At 31.8% G+C, this 22,020-nt stretch overlaps 1 protein-coding gene across 3 annotated transcripts; it reads right to left on the reverse strand.

The window, feature by feature from the left end:
* Nucleotides 1–6,179: 6,179 nt before the first annotated feature.
* LOC145074478 (uncharacterized) lies at nucleotides 6,180–9,448 on the reverse strand. Of its 3 annotated transcripts, none has more exons than XM_079020845.1 (3): nucleotides 9,032–9,448; nucleotides 8,482–8,559; nucleotides 6,180–6,562 (listed from the first exon to the last, which is right to left on the reverse strand). In XM_079020845.1, exons 1-3 carry the CDS (start codon nucleotides 9,365–9,367, stop codon nucleotides 6,506–6,508), a joined length of 471 nt encoding a protein of 156 aa, XP_078876971.1. In that variant the 5' UTR covers nucleotides 9,368–9,448; the 3' UTR covers nucleotides 6,180–6,505. The 3 variants fall into 3 exon arrangements, with proteins under 3 accessions (XP_078876971.1, XP_078876969.1, XP_078876970.1); XM_079020843.1 differs by having other exon boundaries at nucleotides 8,482–8,535; nucleotides 9,032–9,447; XM_079020844.1 differs by lacking the exon at nucleotides 8,482–8,559 and having other exon boundaries at nucleotides 9,032–9,445.
* Nucleotides 9,449–22,020: the final 12,572 nt, after the last annotated feature.

Consider the following 22,020-nt stretch of genomic DNA (forward strand, 5'->3'; position numbering starts at 1 on the left):
AGGTAGTATGGACCCGTACTACTAAAAGCTTAGGAACTACTTGGGTATATGTATAGTGTATATGTAATCTTCAGCATGGTTTTAACATTTTCTTTATGTGTTTAAGTATGGTGGTTACCCAAGGTTTAGGCTCTAGCGATATGAATAGTTTGGGTACCAGTGATGATGAGATCCGTAGGATCATTGCCGCAGGGGTGGCCACAATGGTCGGGATATTATATACATTAGATGTGTGCCTGCGCAAAGTGACGGGGACAAATAAGTTGTTTTACGAATTATTTTCCTACGCGGAATAGATCTTGATATTATATTTTTTATGGTTACTATTAAAAATACTCATGTCTTTCAGCATACAATATATCATTTTATGATTTTATTAAAATAATAGAAATAAAATAATTGTTAGGTGTTATAATTAATGCTTCAGTAATAAAATAATTATCAATTATAAGTGAAATATTGATGTTTAAATCTTATATTTATATTTTCCATTCAGACTATTAGTATAAATTAATTAATAATGTTGTCTAGATTAAGGTATCTAAATTAGTTTATATATATATATATATATATATATATATATATATATATATATATATATATATATATATATATATATATATATATATATATATATATATTCAATATTTTAAAATTGTCATTTTCAACCAACTAATTTATATAATAATTTTCCTTAATTCATGTTTTTTAAATTTTGGCAAATACTAATAATTTATTTATATATAATTGATTTGTACATAAAGTTTTATAAGTTATACTTCTTAAAATTTAAAATATGATCAATATGTTATATATATATATATATATATATATATATATATATATATATATATATATATATATATATATATTGTAAAACCTCAATCTAGGTATCAATCTAAAATAGGAGATTAGTGCGGAATCCTAGTCAAGTGATAAATACAAAACAATAAATACGAAACAAGAACACAAACATGAATCTTAAATGCATACTATTATTGATTAATAGTCGGGTACATAAGATCAAACAATTTCTCTCTAACTGTTAATGCTCTCTAAATCTCTCTTTGATAAAACCAAATGACTAACTCTCATTACGGCTCAAAATAACACATTATATACTAATACCTAATTACTAAAGTCTAGCCTAACCGAACACATTGTTAAGCCCACCGAAATCACATGGTGATTTCGGTCCAAGTACCACCGAGATCATAGTGATTTCAGTCCTAAACTGAGAACTCTAAAAGCCTTGAGAAGTAAAGTATAAACCACAAATTTATGTCCTAACAATCTCCCCCTTGGTTTATAACTTTCTTTTCTTTTCAGTCTTCCTTGATCTTGACTTTCAACTCTTTCTCGATCTCTTCACGACTTGACTACAAGATGTACATATGAATCTTCTACATGAATAACTTCATCTTTAGTAGTTGGACTTCTTTCAAAATTTGACTTTTAATACACACTGGGCGTAGAGGCTTCTTGTATTGGTTCTTCAAGATCAGCACGTTCACCTTTAAATTTATTCCTTGATAATTAGATAGAGTTCGATGCTTCTTGATCACTTCAGCAGGTTCATAGATAGTAACAAATTTATTGAGGAGGCTTTGATTCAATTCGTCACATAACTTCAAATACAGCTTCACCTTGCTTCTGGGGTTGAAAGGTTGTGTGTTGAAAAATATTTTTCACTACTTGTTCCTTCCAATGAATATTCTTCATTGATCATAGATGCGTCTTAAAAAGTAACCATGACTAAAAGTCCCTTTGGATCACAGAGTCATAAAGACCCTTTTCACCACAGTTGTTCAAGGACCCAACATTGGCTCAGATGGAGATTACTCGCAGTATCTATGTGAACACGGAGGAACGCACTGTGATTTTTTGAGTATCGGAGAACTACTCGTAGCTATTTTGGATGTTAGCCCCTGCATATCCTCGATCAAAGATCTCAATACAATTTTTCAAGTTAACAAGTTAACTTGGCCCTTGGCGACGTTCAATGGTTTCTGAATCTCAGCTGAGTGTACCATTCTAGACTTCTAGTGCCAGTGAGAGTTAATGAGGAATAACTCACAAAACCATTCCTGCGACAAATGTATCCGAAGACATATTTCCACAGTTTAGCATGACAAGAGGTCAAGTCCCTTGGCGAGACATTCAATGATAATCGTGCCTTGCGAGGTGCATCACCCTGATGCCAATACCATTAATTCTTTACCTGTAAAGAATGTACCCGAGAATACATTTGAGTCTCTACAGTTTTGCATTACAAAAAGAATGTCAAGACCCTGGGCGGGATGTTCAGCGATATCTATTTCCCGCTTGGGTGAATTGCCCTGGTGCCATGACAGTTCTTAGGTTACATGAACTGACAAGACCGACATGGAGACGTAACTCCCAACCACAACTCGTTGAATGAACATGGTTAGCCTGTAAAGGGCGACACCTGTCTTAACAGGGTATGACATGACAATTTGTATAGTTTCATGCCTTCAATTCCTTAAATATAACAATTCTTAGGAAGATACTGCCAAAACCGACTTGAACATAAAATGTTCCTATCTTCTCTCGCTTATTGAGAGTAAGTGCGTGCCTTTCAGCTGTGTTGGATTAACCAAGAGAATTAAGCTTGGACATCCAGAGCAATTTGTAACAACGAGATCAAGAAACTTAAACAATTTAGATCCGCAAGCTGTCAATTCCTTGTGAAAGTACTTGGAAGTGTAATGTCCGTCAATTCCTCTCCAGGTCTCTTCTCCTTGCTCATCCACGTTTCAAGACAAATAAATTTTTAGAAATAAAAATAAAAATAAAAATAACTAAGAGCAAAAATAAAATTAAAATACACTAAAAGACAATACAATATTTTTGGAATTTTGATTTTTCTGAAAAAAGAAATAAAAACAGAAATAAACATATTTTTGGAATTTTTTAATTTTATGATTTTTGTTTGGTTTTAATCCTCCCCCTAAATTTTGGCATAAAGGAGAAAGAAAAAAATATGAACAATTTTAACGAAAACAAAAATAAAATACAAAATGTACAAAAAAAATTGTCGGTCTTCTAAACGAACATTTTAAGAAAACTCACAACCACATAAAAACAAGCTTTTCCAAAAGGTTTTGTAAACAAATCGGCCACATTATTATCAATGTGGATTTGTTCCAAATGAACAAGTTTACGCTCAAAACAATCTCGTATGAACTGAACTTTAATATCTATGTGCTTGGTTTTAGAATGTTGAACTGGATCTTTAACAATTTGAATAGCAACATCATTCTCACAGAAGATAGGAGTGTCAAGAAAATTCAAACCAAAATTCAACAATTGATGTAATCCCCATTTGTGATCTTTCCTTTTCGTTTCCTGCAAAGGACCCATGCTCTCCATTAAATTCCTGAATGTCATGCAGATGAGAGATGTCTCCTATCATGTGCCTGGAACAGTTTCATTCGTAGCTGCTCCGACACGGAGTACGAGATTAACTGGTTTTGGGAACCCAATCCATTTAGAAACTAGGTTGACCTTTGCCATCTACGCATGATATGCGTTCCCAAGTCATATCCTGTTTATCAAAAACAGAAAATGAAGAGATGTTAGAAATTTTAGGTGATTTGGGAGTGGGAACTTTTGGTACCCATCTATAGTTAGGTTTAACCATTTTATTGTTTAATCAGATAGATGCTTCAACACTTATTTTGGAGCTTGAGACCGATCACCGAGATGACTTCGACCTTACTGATCTTGGTTTGACTGAACTATTTCTCAAATCAGATCTCTTGTCAAACATGACCTTTTTGTTCTTGAGAGTCTGATTTTTGGTCTTGGCAGTATTCCAGTCACCATCAGGTGATCTCGAAGAGTTTCTATTGGAAGATCTTCCTTGAGATACATTTTGCCTACCTTGGGCATAATAGGGAATATATGCATGATTTGGACAATTTCTGGCAATGTGACCAGGAATTCCACAGTTAAAGCAGGTTTGCGTTTTAAAAGGAATACGTTCAGAACTTGGTCCCTATCCAACTGAATTTCCACAAGTACAAGTACATTTAACAAATTGTTTCACAACTTTATGTGGCTTAAAATTGTTAGCAGCGTTATCACAAGCTTTTGAAGCAACAGAAGATAAAATGTTAGTTTTTGAAGTGTTTTTATTAAAACTAGAATTATCTTTGTTTTTGTCGCACTCGTCTTACAATGTTACTTTCTCTGTACATGAAGTAGAAACATTAGTATCGTTCACCTCAATATTCTCAGTTTTGCCGGATTGTTCAATCTTAACTGAAACAGTTACAGTAGGCTGACCATGTTGAATAGATTTTTATGTCTCTATGGTTTCCGAAGTCGGAGTATAGTTATCATTGAAAGGAAGTAGTACACTGTGATTTTGACTGAAGACAAAGATAAATGCCCTTTGACCAAAAACCTTGAAAGTCAACCAGTTTGACCGAGATCCCTGAAAGTCAACTGTTTGACCGAAAATAGTTGACCGAGAACGATATTTCTTGGCCGACAACTCCTCCGTACCGAGAACCCCAAGTCTTTTTACTGAAAACACCAAGTAGCCGCCGAAAACACTAAGACCTAGCCGAAATTAGAATCTTTGATCGAGTTTCTTTATCCAAAGAGTCCTAAATTCGGTAATTTACCAAAAATGATCTCAAACAAAGTATCCTCCAAATTTAATGAAGAACACTAAGAACACGATGAACAGGAAAATCCTTTTTCCTTAAACAACCCAAAAAACACCACAAACAAATTATTGTTTCGAAAGCAATTGATACCAAAACGGCCTTAAGTCGGTTTTAATGCTCTGATACCACTTGTAAAACCCCACTCTAAGTATCAATCTAAAACACGAGATTAGTGCGGAATCCTAATCAAGTGTTAATGCTCTCTAAATATCTCTCTAATAAAACCGAATGACTAACTCTCTTCACGACACAAAATAACACATTATATACTAATACCTAATTACTAAAGTCCAGCCCAACCGAAAACATCATTAAGCCCACCGAAATCAAATGGTGATTTCGATTATATATATATATATATATATATATATATATATATATATATATATATATATATATATATATATATATATATATATATATATATATATACACACACACACACACAAGTAAGTTCATGCGAAAACATAAATATTTTGTGAAAACACAAAAACAGATTTTATCTTATTAAAATCAAACACATGTACAATAAAAATTAAATTTATTAGCATTAAATTAAAGATAATAAGTTTACATTAGATGATGTTATGGTAATATAGATTTAAAGGTTGTTTTAACAATTTTTTTTTTTAATACAAATTGTTGAGTATGAAAAAAAAAATGTTGTTATTACGAATCAACTCCCATTAAAAAAAAAATTGGAACAAGAAATAATTATTTATCTCCTCTCCTAGGGATTGAACCCAAGGTTTCCTAATTACTTGTTAGTTTAGATTCTCCATGTTAGCCTAATGGGTTTTACTGTGATATCTCTTTACATTAATAGAGGGGGTAATTGAATAGATTTAATCGTGACACTAGATGAAAAATATTTGAAATCAACTCGGTTCAAATTAAGTAAAGATGAGCTTGAGCTCAAGATCGAATTACTCAAGTACATTAGCAAGTTGGGTTCGAGTATTGAAATTTTTGGCTCGTGAAATTCGTGAACTTAACCGAGCATAATTATATTTACATTTGTACATTTGTTTCTGTATATTTACATATTATAGAACCAAGTCACGTAAAACTCACGAACTAAGTTGTATTTTTATTTCAATTTAATGTGATTTTATTTTTCTGTAATAGCTAGCGACTCAGTCTAGTTTGAAAGCCCCGATTACTTTATCAAGTTTGAGCTCTACCTAGAAAATTAAGTCTCAATACGAGTTTCGAACTCGACTTTTTATTCAAATCATGTTATTCAGGTTTCGAGTTTGGTTGTCCTTGACTCAACTTTGCCTTTATTACACATTTTCCATTAATAAAGATTTGAACGATATAAAACTTTAAAAATCTACCTTTTAAAGTATTTTTTTTTAACAGAACCTTTTAATATTAAAGATGCAGAACCATTAATGCGACATTAACTTTTAACTTTGATAAACAAAAAAGCAAAACTAGTTCAGTTATGTTTCATATGGTTTTAAGCACCGAAAGTAAAGGGAACAAAGAATGTCATAAACCCCAAAACCGAAGAAACACATATGGTTCGGTTTCCAAATTCATCGGTTCAAATGATTGCCTTCCCCCTTCCATGCCATACATATAGGTTTAGATACAAGGGCAAAAAGGAGATTATACAAATGAGCACGAGAGAATATTTTTACTACAGACATATTGAATGATTGAATTTGATGGACACAGTAAAATGCTAAATATGGACAAACATGTCCCCATCTCATCATAACCAATGCCCAAAATAGTCATTTCCTACTTTGCCCCAAAAGCGCAAAAAAATCTAAATTTCTAGAAGGGCAAACTTGTCAAAACGGGGCACTTTTTGTTCTCTGAAGTCTTGATACTTTTGGAGGCGCAGATACCTGCAAATAAATATAAACACTATTAACTTTTTCTAATTAAAAGAGAAAAAATAAAATAACTGATAATATGACCCAAATAAGAGGATCGTGTCCCATAAATAATTAATAAACAATTTTTTTTACAAGACGTGTCTCTCCATCCCAAGAAAGTAGGACGCCTCTTTAAATGCAAAGCTTTTCTCGCTTGGCTAAATTGAATGTAAACTAATATATATATATATATATATATATATATATATATATATATATATATATATATATATTTCTAACTATTTTTATTTTTATTATGAAATATATAATTTCGAAAGTCCATTGTCTAAAGATTTATTAAATAAATTTACAATTAAATGAGAATTAGTAAGAAATAGATAAAACCTGAATGTAAATTTTAATCTCTTAACTAATTATAAATTATTACACAGCCGTTATCAAAAGTAACTTTCACATTACTTATGCGCAAAAAAGAAAATACATTTACTGTACATGAAAACCATTAGTGATATTTAAAATTTTAATCAACTAATTTTTTATACAATACACAAGATTTATTTACCTTGATAAGTACACCTTTTTTTTGTACAATTTGAACTATTACTTTTCTGGTGGGCAAACTTTATCAATGCGTAACACGGAAAAAACGAGATTACTGCCAACATATATTCTTTTACAGATGATATATATATATATATATATATATATATATATATATATATATATATATATATATATATATATATATATATATATATATATATATATATAATGTTTTACTCTTCATCAGGAAAAGGTTAACACTTTTTCTCAAAAATAGAAATGTTAAAGTCTTCTATAACTTGGAATAAATAAATAAAATATTTATTCATAAAAAGGAAAAGCTTAGAATTATTTTTTCTCGAAAGAGGGCCACCATCCACTTGGTTTCAAATTTTATATGCATTCATAATTTTTATCTTTTAGTACACGCATTGACGCATATACTTTTCGGTGGTTAAAAAAATACATATTTTATTATGCTAAATCTTAAATAAATAAATAATCAATTCAATATCGGTTACCACAAAGGTACAATTTATGAAACATCATAAATAATCACTATTTGAAGTCATTCTTAGTACTATAATTACAAAAAATAGAATTTTTTTTTAAAAGGTTCTCGACTATTGTTTTAACCCTTTTATATATATATATATATATATATATATATATATATATATATATATATATAGAGAGAGAGAGAGAGAGAGAGAGAGAGGGGGCTCATGCGAAAATCCAAATAATTTACGAAAATGCAAAAACTAAGAAAAACTATGAGATTGTGTCATCTAAACTATTTTGGACAATAATTCATCCAAATTTTAAACTACATAATGATAATCGATGATATATAAGAAATTGTTTCATATTAATAAAAAAAAAATTTCTTACTTTTTTATTATGAAAACTTAAATTTAAAAGTGATTAAGGACACGAAAAAAAACAGTTATTAAAACCACATTTAAATTTATATTACTGTAACAACCTATCATACAAACTTATTATCTTGCTATTAAATTTAATTTATAAAGTACATGTCTTTGATTTTTATAAGATAAAATCTGTTTTTGCATTTTCACAAAATATTTATGTTTTCGTATTAACCTACTTATGGATATATATATATATATATATATATATATATATATATATATATATATATATATATATATATTGATTTTTCTAGTATATGAATGAGTATTTTTGGAAGTAAAAGAGATATGTTCAGTCTTCTACTAATCTTTTGTTATTATTTATTAGTGGGTCAGGTGAAAGTTTTACTTTTTATTGGTTATCATGTTAAGATTTATATTAAAATTGTTACTAAGAAAATCGTATATAAAGCATTAATGAGAATATATAGCATAATTTTAATTTAAATTTACTTCTTTTTGCATCCGCTTGAGTTTCGCGTTTTCCTTGGCTAATCGCACTACTTCCTGTTCCAACTCATCAGCACGGGCATGGAAATTATATTAAAAAAGTAAAAAAAAAAGTATAAGTTTAATAAAATGGATAATGTAAAATAAAAATTATACCACAGACACCTATTTGTTCCACTTGCTACACGAATAAAAAAAATAATATTTTAACTAAATTTGGTATATAAATATTCTTAATCTACATACCTAAAATGTCTCATAAAATATAATTCAAATAAATATGAGTCATAATTATTTAATAAATAACTTTTTTGCAGAAAATATTGTAAACCCACAAATATTCGAGGTGTTGGTTTAAAAGAGATAGTCTAAATATAAATTAAATATTTAACTGAAATAGAAAATGCTAGCATTCTATTTATAACGAAACAAAAAAGTTTGATTTACCTTTTTAGGATAAATGATAGTTATAAAATATTACCAAAATAAAAATGAAAAGTGTCGCTGTGAATAGAAACAATCTTGTTATGTTCTAGATCGGGAGGGAGTAGACCTGTTTTCTTGCTCTGGATCGAGCAGCAGATTCTCGATTCTTCATCAATCGCCGGAATTTTTCAGTGTATTCAGGTGGAGAAGTGCTGGTGGCCGGCTTACTATTATGCGGTGGTGGTGGTGGTGGATTAGGTTTATGTCTCTTATTGGGATCTTCATGCGCGGGGTTGGTAGTGGTTAGTAGAGTTAACATGGTGGTGGTGGACGGCGGAGGAGGTAGGAAGGGAGTGGTGGTTCCAGGCTGCCGGAGCACCGGAGAAAAGAAGTCTTGGAAGTGGTTAGGGGTGGGAGATGGGAGGCCGCTGATTTCATTCCATACATCATCCATCGGCTTCATTGAGAAGAGCGGAGGTGGAGGGTGAGGGTACGGGTGGAGATGGGGGTGGGAGTGGGAGAGAGGACATGCTTTGTGTGTCTTAAAGTCAATCACAATATGTAGAAAGGGAGAATGTCATTTACCACCCATACATTTATGTAAAATTATGAATATACACAGCACTTTTGGGAAGTTAACACACTTAGCCCTTTTGATTTTCTACTTTGACTATTTCGTTTGTAATAAGTTTTTTTTTTTATATTGACATTTATAGAAAACATTGGGGTGAAAAACCGTAATTTTGCTCAATTTTCGGATTATAAAATAAACCTCTAAGCATTTCTCAAGGCATTCACTCGCTAGTTCCCTTTCAACTTTTTGTTACGTAGAAACCGTGTCAACATTATTTTAAATTAGTTTTCCTTTTTCATATATTGATTTTTTTATTTTATTAAATTTTATATAATATTTAAATATAATAGTTATAATAAATATAATAGTAAATACATATGAGTTTCAATAATTGACTTTTTCTTTTAATTTTAAAATTTTAAATTAAAGTCTCATTTGTTTATTTATCTAAATTATTTGTTTAACTTAAAAAAAAAACATTTTAATTTTAATAATTCAATATTTTTCATATTTTTCTTATAAATTCAAAATTTTTAAATGTTTAAAATTTCATATATATTTTTTAATTAATTCAAGACCTAGTTTGTTATATAGACACTGTACCAGATTTTCTCTTGTATCCATTTTTTTTTTACTAACTCACAACATAAATAATTAATCTTTTAGAACAATCACAACTCACTTCTAACACTACTAGAAAAAGGACTTTACACACATTGACACATATCATTTTTGTGTCTGTCATACAAATTATGTCATTTTATGTAAAATTTTAAAGATTTATGAGAGACATTAAAGTCTTTCGTAAAATGACGCTATATTTTTTCAAAATTCATGATACATATAATGTTTGTTTTTATTGTGGGAAGTGAAATTTTTTTATTAAAGACACTTCTAGAATACATCTTCAGGGCTTAAGGTTAAATTTCATAAATCAAGGGTTTTTGGTATTGGTGCCTCCTCGTCGGAAACGGTGAATTGGGCTAACTTATTGGGATGTGCTGCGGGTGCTCTACCATTCGATTATCTTGGTGTCCCGGATGGCGCTAATATGAACCTAATTAAAAACTGGAAGCCGATTATCCAAAAGTTTCACTCCAAAGTATCCTTATGGAAGGCCAAAACTCTATCGTTTGGTGGAAGATTGACTTTAATAAAGTCAGTTCTTAGGAATCTGCCTACCTATTACCTATTATTATTCAAAGCTCCAATTGGTGTGCTAGATGAATTGGAGAATGTGAGGCGTTCATTCTTATGGGGTGGGAGTGACGAAAGAAAAATTCATTGGGTAAGTTGGGACAAGGTGCTGGCAGCCAAATGTGATGGGGGCTTGGGAGTGGGTTCCATAAAAGCCTTAAATATTGGGCTACTTGTAAAATGGTGGTGGTGACTAAAGAATGAGAGACATTCCCTTTGGGCCAGGGTGATATATGGGATCCACAACTTAGCGAATAAACCATTTGATTATCTTTCTAGAAAAACGTCTTGTGGAGTTTGGAATAACATTTGCAGATTAAAAAATGTATTGCTCGAGCAAGGCATTAACGTTCAAGATATTTTTAGATTGGTGATCGAATCAGGGAAGGAATCTATGTTTTGGTATGATTCTTGGTTAGGTTTAGGGAGCTTAAAGGAAAAATATCCCTCCTTATTTGAACTGGAATCTAGGAAACAATGCATTGTAAATGAAAAATTAGTGGTTCAACTTATGGATGGAATTGGAAGTCTAATCGTGCTAACCTGGGGTTAGAATCTGCTGTTAGTGATCTGTCTAATGACGTATCAGGTATTCGCTTAGGGATGGGTTCAGACCATTGGAGCTGTAAGCTAACTGCTGATGGAAGATACTCGGTATGTTCTCTGAGGAAGATGGTAGATTCTATGTATAGTAACTTCCCAGATACTTTGGATATGGTATGGAGTAAAGCGATTCCAATCAAGGTGTTGTGCTTCATCTGGAGGGCGGTCCAAGGCAGAATTCCAACAACTTTGGCTTTGGAGAGGAGGGGTACCAAGGTAAACTCATCGTTGTGCAGTGCCTTCATAGGGATGCCTGAAAGTATAGATCATGTTCTGATGGATTGTCCGCTTGCGACTGAGATACGAATTAAGATCTTGAGCTGATGTGGTGTATCAAGCAATCTGTTTTCTATCAATGATGTCAAGGATTTTCTACATCTGGCAGCCACCTGGTGTAACAACCAAAGGAAAAAGGAAAGGTTTGTTGTTATATGTTATGGCTTGCTTTGGAATCTATGGTGATTTAGAAACAAACGTTTATTTCATTCTGAAGTTACTTCGCCACTTCATGGGACTGAATGTATTAAGTCAATGGTCTTCTACTGGTTGAAGTACAGGGGTAAAAACAGAATATGTAGTTGGGATGAATGGTTAGTCTCTCCATTTAGTGGTTTGTAATCCTTGACCTGTATTTGTACTTTGTATTTTGGTCCCTCTTCTAGCTTCTTGCTAGATTTGGGTACCTTATAGTAATATATTTGTCGTTTCCAAAAAAAAAAAAAACAAAATTAATTCTGTTTATGATCTTCTTAAAACATGTTCTTGGAAATTTTTAAAACAATTTAATTCTTATAATTGTTTTTTTAACGTTGATGATTTAAATGTTTTTACTATTAGTTAAGTACCAACACAATTGTTTTTACACATGTATGTTAAAAAAGATTATCATTGTTTTTCAACAAGACTGAATGTATTGTTATTGTTCAAAAAGTCTATGTTTGAATGTTTTTGGTTGTTCACCATTAAATTGTAATATTGTGGTTTTGTAACTACTTTGCAAAAGTGTTTGTAATACTCTTGTATTGTAAACTTAAAAATCTATATAATTATTGTAATCAGGATAGAAACGAGATGAAAACCTGACACAAAGTAGACCAAAAACCAAAATGGATTGGCAGCCTAAATTGACCATCGAACCACCTGGTTACGGCCCACCCATAGTAACACAGGTAGCAACATGTTTTTCTCATGACCCAACACGATTTGGGACTACTCCTTTTCCTCATCGGCCATCTTTTGGTCCTTCCAAGGCGGGGAAACCTAGAGGAGGCAATAGTGACGACCCACCACCACCTTTAGTCTAGTTCACATAAATAAGTTATAGCGATTAGACATCAGCAACACCTTTTGTAAAGAGAGAGAATAAATTAATTAGTTTATTATATGATTAATAAATTGTAGTAAATGATTTATTAATATATTATATGATTAATATTTTAATTGGAAATAGATAGTTGATTTGTTAATTTATTATGTGATTAATAAACTAATGTGAAATAAGTAAGAATTGATTAATTATTAATCTATAATTAATTCATTATTAATTGGAATTAATTAAAGGTCGATGATTGAATTGTAATTGTTCTTAATTGAGCAAAAAAATGAAGATTCTAGAACCTATAAGTGGTAGACGAAATTTGGGAATGATTCTAAGGTTTCTAGAATATTCCTAAAGCTGCTAAGGATTACCATATTTGAATAATTAAATTATTATTATTTTAAATTCAAATCTAGGGTTTCTCTTATGACATCCACACTATAACTTGGACCCCAAGGATGCCTAATTTCATTCATACCTTTTCCAAGGCGATATTCTAGCCGAAATTCATCCTCTCCTCTCTCCTGTTGTCTTCTAGTTCTAGGGTTTGGGTGTGAGCCATTAAAGACATCATCCTTTTGGTGCTAAGCCTCCCAACACTAACAACTATAAGGGATTGATGTGATTTGTTTGCTATAACAAATCGAATGTATGAAACCCTAACTTGGTGTTTTGATTACATTAGGGTTCATGTTTGTTTTGTTGTTCATAGTATGTTACTTTCAAAGTGTTATGACATATATCCTTAAAGGTTGCATGTACCCTCTTAATTTTTAAGTGTTTTTACACATTGTACATGTATTTATAACCTATAAACCCCATAAGTGGTATCAAAGCTTATTGGTGTGTTTAACATTGAAAGTGCATGAGAAGAAGTGAACAAATCCAAAATTTTCGAAAAACTGTTTCTCACGACGTCACATGTCTTCTATCACATCATGAGATCGGTCTAAAACGATTTTCGGGATTTTCTACCCAATCTGATTTAGAGGGTTATTTTTTTAGTGATTATCTGTCTGCAAAAATCCGAATTTTAAATGCCTTATATGATTAAATATAAAACCCTATATATTAGGAGATAATCTTGGATATATAGTTTTTTAATTATAAGATTAATTAAATTGACTTGTGCTTATGGATTTCATAATAAATTTAATTATATGATTAATTAAAAGATAATTATAAATCCATGATTGGCTTAAATTGATTAATTAATTATAAGATTAATTTAGATAACTAATATTTAAACCTTGTGTTAAAAAAGGTTTTAAAATGTATCTTATACATATATAAAATCTTTATTACTATATATATATATATATATATATCAGTCGAATCAATAGTAGGTGTCATTCACGAAGCCACACTCTAAGAGTGGTATAAGGTAAAGGCCTATATAATGATCGTTGAATGGATGTCCTTTCCACCCACCGCTTCTTTGTATGATGGAGAGTCATTAGCCGAACAGGTTTGATAGGACATAATCTCAGTAAAAGTATAATGATATAAAGTAATAGAACCTTCTCTAAAAATCCCAATCTATTTACTTTAGGAAAAATGTGAAGTTGTATGTTGATCAATGAGAACGCACATCATTTCCTTATGAGTCATTAATGGAGCGTGTGTGGTTAACCAACAACACTAATGATGGACTATAAATAAGAAATGATGTAACAACTCGTGTTTATACTTGTTGATGGAGCATGTGTGGTTAACCGACACATCAATGAGAGATTATAAATCGATTGAAGGTGTTTAAGTGGGTTTGCATGGTTATTCACATCTTAATTATGATCATCGGCATCACAGTCACAACTGGTAAGAGCATAATCCATGATTAAACATGTCGTTGATTTTTGTAATGAAAATCTCAAAAGATCTAAGAGTTTCATGTGATTGAAATTGGTGAAATGGTTCTACCTAGCTAAAATAGTTTTTTGATATGACTACGAAATCCCTCTTCATTTTACAAAATGAAAATATGGATCCTAGACTTAGTTTAAATTTTGGGTTAATAATTAAGGATTAAAATCAACTAACTTGAATTCTCTCTTTTCCCACTTTTTTAATGTCAAATCAAGACAATAGTGGTCTTCCTTGTTCTTATGCAAATGGTTTTTCTCAATCTTCTGGAGATGGTCTTCCACATTTTGATCAAGGTGAAAATATCTTCCTTTCTGTGGGTAATGGTGGAATTGGACATCGTCCTCTTTCAAATCTTCCACATCCTCTTGATGTGACTTTCCCATCGTCATGTTTTCCTTAAGTTGAAAGATATGCGAATACTCAATCTCTATTGACATGTAAACATGAAGATGGAAATTATGTGATTTTGTGTGTGCGCATGTTTTGAAAATGAAATCGTACATTGACAAATTGGAAAGAATGGGTGTCGCGTTTCCAATGGAGCAAGCCATTGATTTGGTTCTTCTCTCGCTTCCAAAGTCATATGGTCACTTTGTTCAGAAATTTCATATGAGGAACCTCGATGTGACCCTTATTAATCTGACCCATATGTTGATAGTTGTTGAAGCAGAAATGCTTAATAACACAATTGAAGTAGAAATGAATAAGAGGTCTAATCCCAAGTGGTCCATGGAAATTGACAATGGTAACACTAGTGATTAAGAAAAGATTTCCCTTCTCATTCAAAAGGGATCAACCAAGGTTAAACCATTTGATTAAATGGTAAAAAGAAAGGCTCGTTTTGAGAACGTTCCACATGTTGACCCCAATAAGTCCATTTGTTTCTACTGCCAATTGAAGGAACATTGGAAGAGAAGCTGTCCAAAATACCTGAAGGATTTTAAAGATGGTTAAGTCAAGTCATGTGACTCTACTTCAGGTACATCCATTTATCTAACTCCATAAGTTCATATTCATTGATTCCTAATACATAATGTGATAATCACAATTTTATGGTATTCAAGGATATAAAGGAAAGAAGGAAGCTTAAGCAAAGTGAGTTAAATCTGATCGCGGGAAATGGACTTTGGTCCACATGGTTCGATGGTCAGAATTTAGACCTACTACTAGGGAGTTAGGATTTTTTTAATAGATTGTTGTTACTCTTTAGAGATGTCTAGAAATATAGTTTTTCATTTTATTCATTGTAAGGACAATTTCCAATTTTCTCTTTAATAAATAAAAGTGAAGTTTTGGTTTACATAACTGCCTCATTTTATATTTCCTTACAATGCCATAAATGAATGTGTTGATCATGTTTCTAATAATAGCAATGTTAATTGTGGATTTGATTCTTATGATATGACTTACAGTGTTGTCTTATTTGACCAAGTGAAAGGAATCTCATCACCAAGTTTCAATTAGACAAAAACTTAGAGTTGTACAATTCAAATTGTGTGATGCATGTGAATCTTGTTTATTGTAAAATTATGACTAATTCATTGTTTAAATTTTTATGTGAGGCAAGTGAATGGCAAATGGATCTAGTACATGGTAATATGGAATCTTCAGATCTACCACAAGGCACGATAACTTTATTTGTCATGATTTATTGATGCTTCAGTAAACACGATTTTGTTTATAAGATTAAGTAGAATTATGATGCCTTTGAAAAGGTTCAAAGAGTAGCAAAACGAATACAAGAATATATTAGACATAAATATAAAAGTTTCTCCAATCTGAAAAGAAATGAGAGTATTTTAGTATCATGTTTTTATGATCATCTTGGTAATTGTGGAATTGTTTCACAACTAATCCTCAAAGAACATCTTAGTGTAATTGCATGACTAAGAAGAGGAATCGAGCATTATTGGAAACATTTTGATTATAGATGAGTGTGAAAGAAAAAAAGATTTGTGCGGACAAGGTTTGAAAACTCAAACGTTGAATTAACTTAAGATCAATGTCTGTTGCTAATGAAGATCCAGTCAAGTCTGGTAAACCAGTCTTGTCTCGAAATTAAGATATTTAACAAAGTACTCAATATATGAATGATTAATAAGCATGAAAAATGTAAAGTGATTTAAGAACAATAAAAATGTAAAAAATAATGATTGATTGGATGATTCTTGGTACTGATGAGAAAGGTGAATGCTTTTCACTCATGCATACATAAAATGAAGCTTAATACTCCTTAACTAAACAATGAGTGATAAAAAGACAAATCTCATAAAGTGCATGGACTAGAAGACATTAACAGATCAACAATCTGACACAACCACTTTTGTTGATCTTGTCCCATGTATTGTACTATAAAACAATAACTACGAGACAAAATAGTACTAGGAACATTTAATGCACATTATAGACAAAAAATATCAAGAAACAAAAGATGCATCTCTAATTGATCTTCACTTCGGAAACAGTTCCACTTCGGAAGACATCTCACTTCAGAATTCTCTATCTCGAATTGCTAAAGGATCACTTTTCCATGTATCAACAATCTCCCCCTCAGTGATTTTATCAATCATTTGATTTATCAGTTAGCTTCATCAAACACAAATAGATAAGCACTTTGGAGCCAACTTCGGACCTTAATGTACCATCTGAGATGCTTAATGAATTTCTTTTTGACATGTTTGGAAGAATCACTCTTAGCAGCATTAGAGATGAACTTTTGAAGAATCTTGGTAAGAATAAGATGTTTTTCAAGCACTAGGAAAAATTCCTTTTGATTGGTCTTCTTCTTGATGTAGATGTAACCAAGTTCTGGTTCTTCGATTGGTCCTTCAGATAAGATCTAAGCTTCAGGTAGTTCGGTAGTGATCTAAGCTAGGAGATTTTCTATTCCAAACAGGTGAGTAAACTCTACATATGACCGACATAATTCAACAATGTAGCCCTTTAGGAATCTAATTGTAGCGTTGTAGGCTCCAATGCTTGATTCACTTGTTTGACGATCTTGAAAATGAACAGCTATAGTGAGAATATCGTTGGGATTCATCGAAGGGAGGTCTGAATCTGAGATGGTGATAGTGGATTCTCTATTCCGAGATATGAAATATTTATGCAAAAGATGAAAGATTTAGTATGCTCAATAATCATATTAAAGTGATATTGCTAATTAACATATTATACTAATGGGTCACACTAACAACAACTTGATATAATTGATTATTTATTAAAAATTGATTTTAATAAATATTCAATAAACTCTTATAATTAAATTGGAAATTATTTATTTCTAGGAAATAATAATTTTCATTAGCAAGTAACATTATATATAATTCATATGGTCTGAATTAATAAGTCAGACACAATATTTTGAACAAGATAAACTCTTTTTTCTTTTACCAAAAAGTTCAATTTTATATTTTATAAACTTGGTTTATAAAATATAAAGCTTTTGTCTTCTTCCTTTTATTATTTTTATAAAATAAGAGTCAAAAGACAAGAGTATGACTTTCAAATTAATTTATTCAAAAGTAATAGGTATGGGAGAAAGCATGGGGGAAAAGCTTGTCTAAAGGGATTAATGGTTAAGGACCATTAGATTAAGTCTTCACTTTAACTAGCTTAGAGGATTTCATGTTGTGTGCCCTTTTTTGATGGGTTTTAAGAATAACAACATCCTATGTGTTCATGCAACCCTAATTGATTTGGATCTTAGTTTTTCACTAATTGAACATGCAAAAGAAATTCTAAAGCCATAAACCTAGATCCAACTTATATAATTTGGAATTCATATATAAAAGGGTTAAGAAGATTACCTTGCTTGTTATATAGCAATAACAAGAATTCCTTGATTGTTCTTGACTGTTGAAAGCTTTAGTGCCCTAAATATTGCACCTCTAATGGTTCACAAACACTTGTAGCAAGAGGATGAGAAGGAGAGAGGAGAAAACTCTTAGAATTTCGGCTAGGGTTTCTTCAAGGAAGCATTGGCCGAAAATCACAAGACATGGGGTCCTTAAATAGCTGGTGGGTTGCTAAGGTTTCTGGAGGAAACCCTAATTTCCTGCTTAGGGATTAAGCAAACAATGGACCTCCCACTAGAAAGCCTTGGATGAATTCTATAGTGCTTTCTTATAGATTTCATCCAATGCATTCCAAAGGAGCCCAGCAGCCTAGTTTTGCAACTATCAATGATTTGAAAAAGAGTCCCCATTCTTTTAATCAGTTCCTTTAATCCCAAAATTAATTCCACATTAATTTCTGATCAAATACTGATTAAATAATATGATTTCTAATTAATATATTATTTTCATAATATATTAATAAATCATTTAGTAACCTCTCTCTCGATAAGTCATCATGTCAAGTTGCTAAAGTGAAGGCAACCCAAAAGGACCATGCTATAATCAAATCAATTTCATACCAATTATAGTTATGGGCTTAGACACCTAATCCAATAGTCTCCCACTTGGATAATTCTAATAACTATAATTGCAAGTATGACTTCAGAATCTGATTAGCAATTGTAGCTCTCAAAAGTTGTTGTCAAACTTTGACCCAGTCAGTGGTGTCCTTAAGATAAGTGATCATATAATCCTCCGTTCTGCAAGAGATCATGTGGAAAAAGACATGGAACAAAATCATTCTCATTTTACAACAATTTGTTTCCCGATTTCTGATTTGTTTGACAAAGAAATTAATTGAACGAATCAATTCAGTCCTGACAAGGCCCGACACATAAGGCAACACAAAATCATTGAGGGGCCCAAGATATCACTTTTACCCCTTGGGATAAAAGGAATAGATAAACTTTGACTTATATGTCTGTACTATTTACTCATCAAATTATACACAACAATGCAATTTATAACATCAAGTTACTGATGCGTTTATGCATTATCAATGCACAACCAACTTGTAAACAACAACTCATATATTTCGGTTTAAAGACTATATGATATTATCGTCTCATAATTACTCGTGATAAATTCCATAAAGTAATTTAAATGAGTGTGAGTTTAATCCAATACTCAAATCCCCATTTCAGGAGTACTCATGAACGTTGCAGCAAACCATTGCTATGTCTAAGCACTTTGACAATCTACAAGCCAATTCATGACAGTCTCGATTCACTACTTACTTCCAAAGTATTATCGATTGTGGATAATTTGAATAATCCAATTATTCTGGAAGTAAAACATGCAATGTTGAAACACAAAATAAACAATTGATAAAAGATAGTAAAAAAAATGTTTATATATAAATCTCCATTATATAATCACCAAATGTCAATTACATTTATCTATTACAAGTTTTTAAAAATATCTATCTAATCACTAAAACTAATATTGTCCTTAAGACCAATGCTCCGCGCATGCTGAATGTGGTTAATCCTACTCAGACCCTTTGTTAGGGGATTTGTAGGATTCTCTTATGACGATACACTCTTAACGATAAGGAGTCCTTCTACATGATTTCTAATGAAGTGGTATTTTCTGTCGATATGTCTGGATCTGCCATGATCCCTTGGTTCCTTGGTTAAGGTAACTACTCCTTCATTATCGCAAAAAAATCTCCATAGGCTCCTTTATGGATGACACAAGTCCAAGGTCTCCAATGAAGTTCTTCAACCAAATAGCCTCCTTTGACGCTTCGCTTGCAGCTATATACTCAAACTTATATGTTGAATCAGTCACAGTCTCCTGCTTGGAACTTTTCCAAGTTACTGCTCCTCCGTTGAGTGTAAACACCCAACCAGAATGAGAAGGGAAGTTGTCCCGGACTGTCTGAAAACTGGCGTCACTATAACCAGTCACTCTCAAGTCATCACTGCCATCAAGTACAAGGACCTAGTCCTTTGTTTTCGCAGATAATTAATAATATTCTTTACCGCTATCCAATGAGCTTTACCCAGGTTCCCTTGATATTGGCTAACCATGCTCAAAGCAAAAGCCATATCAGGACGAGTACATGTCATAGCATACATGATCAAGCCAACTACAGAAGCATATGGAACCCGACTCATTTCTGCTATCTCTGCATCGGTATTCAGACTCTGAGTCTTACTCAGCTTGGTATTGCTCTGGATAGGCAACTCTCCCTTCTTGGAATTCACCATGCTAAAACGCTTTAACACTTTATCCAAGTAAGTACTTTGACTAAGTCCAATTAGTCTTCTACACTTATTTCTCAAAATCCTTATTCTCAGAATATAGGCAGCCTCTCCTAGATCCTTCATAGCAAAACACTTTCCAAGCCAGGATTTAACTTCCTGCAAGGTTGGATGTCACACCCCCAAACCATAATGGCGGAAACGTTCGAGGGTGGATGACTTCATGTAGTATCATAACAGTTGAATGAATAGTAAAGAAAGCAAACACAACCACCATAAATATAATTTAAAAAGTTACATTGGTGCTTGTAAATACATGTTTCAAAATAAATTATATTATGATGATATAATAAGTTTTGAAATTGAAGCCTAAGCGTCCCTTCCCCAAAAGCTGTTGTTTACCTGTATTACTGAATCCCTGAGAAATACAAGTGGTTTTGAACAAGTGTCAACAATTAAGTTGGTGAGTTCATAAGCGTTTTTGTATAAGAATTGTATGCCTTCGTGTATAAAGTAATTGAGTTTGTTTCTAGGAAATCCAATATTTTCTATAAATGAATGGTAGTTTTAAAAGTTCCAAAAACCGGAATGCATAAGTATTTTCCATACTTTTTATAGTGTAAGTAGATTTATATATGTATATATAATCACTAAGGCGTTTGATAGCCCCGTAAACCAAAATGTTTTAATACTTTATATGAGTTTTATAATCGTACTATTGACCCAGACTGCCTGTAACAACGTTCTTCAGGCGTTCGAGTGTTATGACGTTTGTCACCCCAAACCTGTCGGTCTAACTGTAGCTAACAGTTTAGGTGCAGGATTGTCAATCCCGTATAGATCCATACACAAGTATCACGCTCTCTCTACAAGAGATTATGGTTTATAACACAGGACTTGAAATGCATGCTTGAAAGTACGTGAAGTCAAATGTCTCACAAAATTTAGTATCAAATAGATTGACGTATGAAAAGTCCATTTTCTTGTAAATGTAAGTATGTCCTATTTATAGTGTTTATAGTATGTAAAATATCATGAATATCTCGTAAACTATACCTATTATAGTTTTTCAAAAAGTGTGTTTCATTTGACTAATAAGCCTTGGTGTATTACCAACTTTGCATGTAAAGTATAACATTTGTAATAACGTTATTTTATTTATTTAACATTTATACACAAAATGTAGATAAAGCATTAGAAACTGTGTGTAACGATTTACATTTTTAAAAATAGTTTTTCTTGTGTTTCACTTGTATTTCCCTCCTAAAATATAGTAAATATGTAAAAATATAGGGGTATGAACTCACCTGGTAAGTTTGATGATTTGAAGAAAACGATGCTTTGCTTGGGCAGCACTTCGATCGGAAAGAAGTAGATTTTTCGGAAATCTCGCGGCTTCGAACTTCTGTCATAGCTTGGATAAGAAACCGGGATGTCGGGATAGTCTCGAGA

This window comes from Lactuca serriola, chromosome 9, assembly GCF_051521515.1.
Source record: "Lactuca serriola cultivar US96UC23 chromosome 9, Lser_US96UC23_V15, whole genome shotgun sequence".
Lineage (NCBI taxonomy): Eukaryota > Viridiplantae > Streptophyta > Magnoliopsida > Asterales > Asteraceae > Lactuca > Lactuca serriola.

What these genes read in the sequence shown, in the direction of transcription:
- LOC145074478 (XM_079020845.1), bottom strand. Translation starts at nt 9,367, where the DNA reads ATGAAGCCGATGGATGATGTATGGAATGAAATCAGCGGCCTCCCATCT. An exon ending in GATCCAGAGCAAGAAAACAG is followed by an intron (nt 8,560 to 9,031) that starts GTCTACTCCCTC and finishes TATAATTTCCAT; the next exon opens with GCCCGTGCTGATGAGTTGGA. An exon ending in TCAAGCGGATGCAAAAAGAA is followed by an intron (nt 6,563 to 8,481) that starts GTAAATTTAAAT and finishes ATTTATTTGCAG; the next exon opens with GTATCTGCGCCTCCAAAAGT.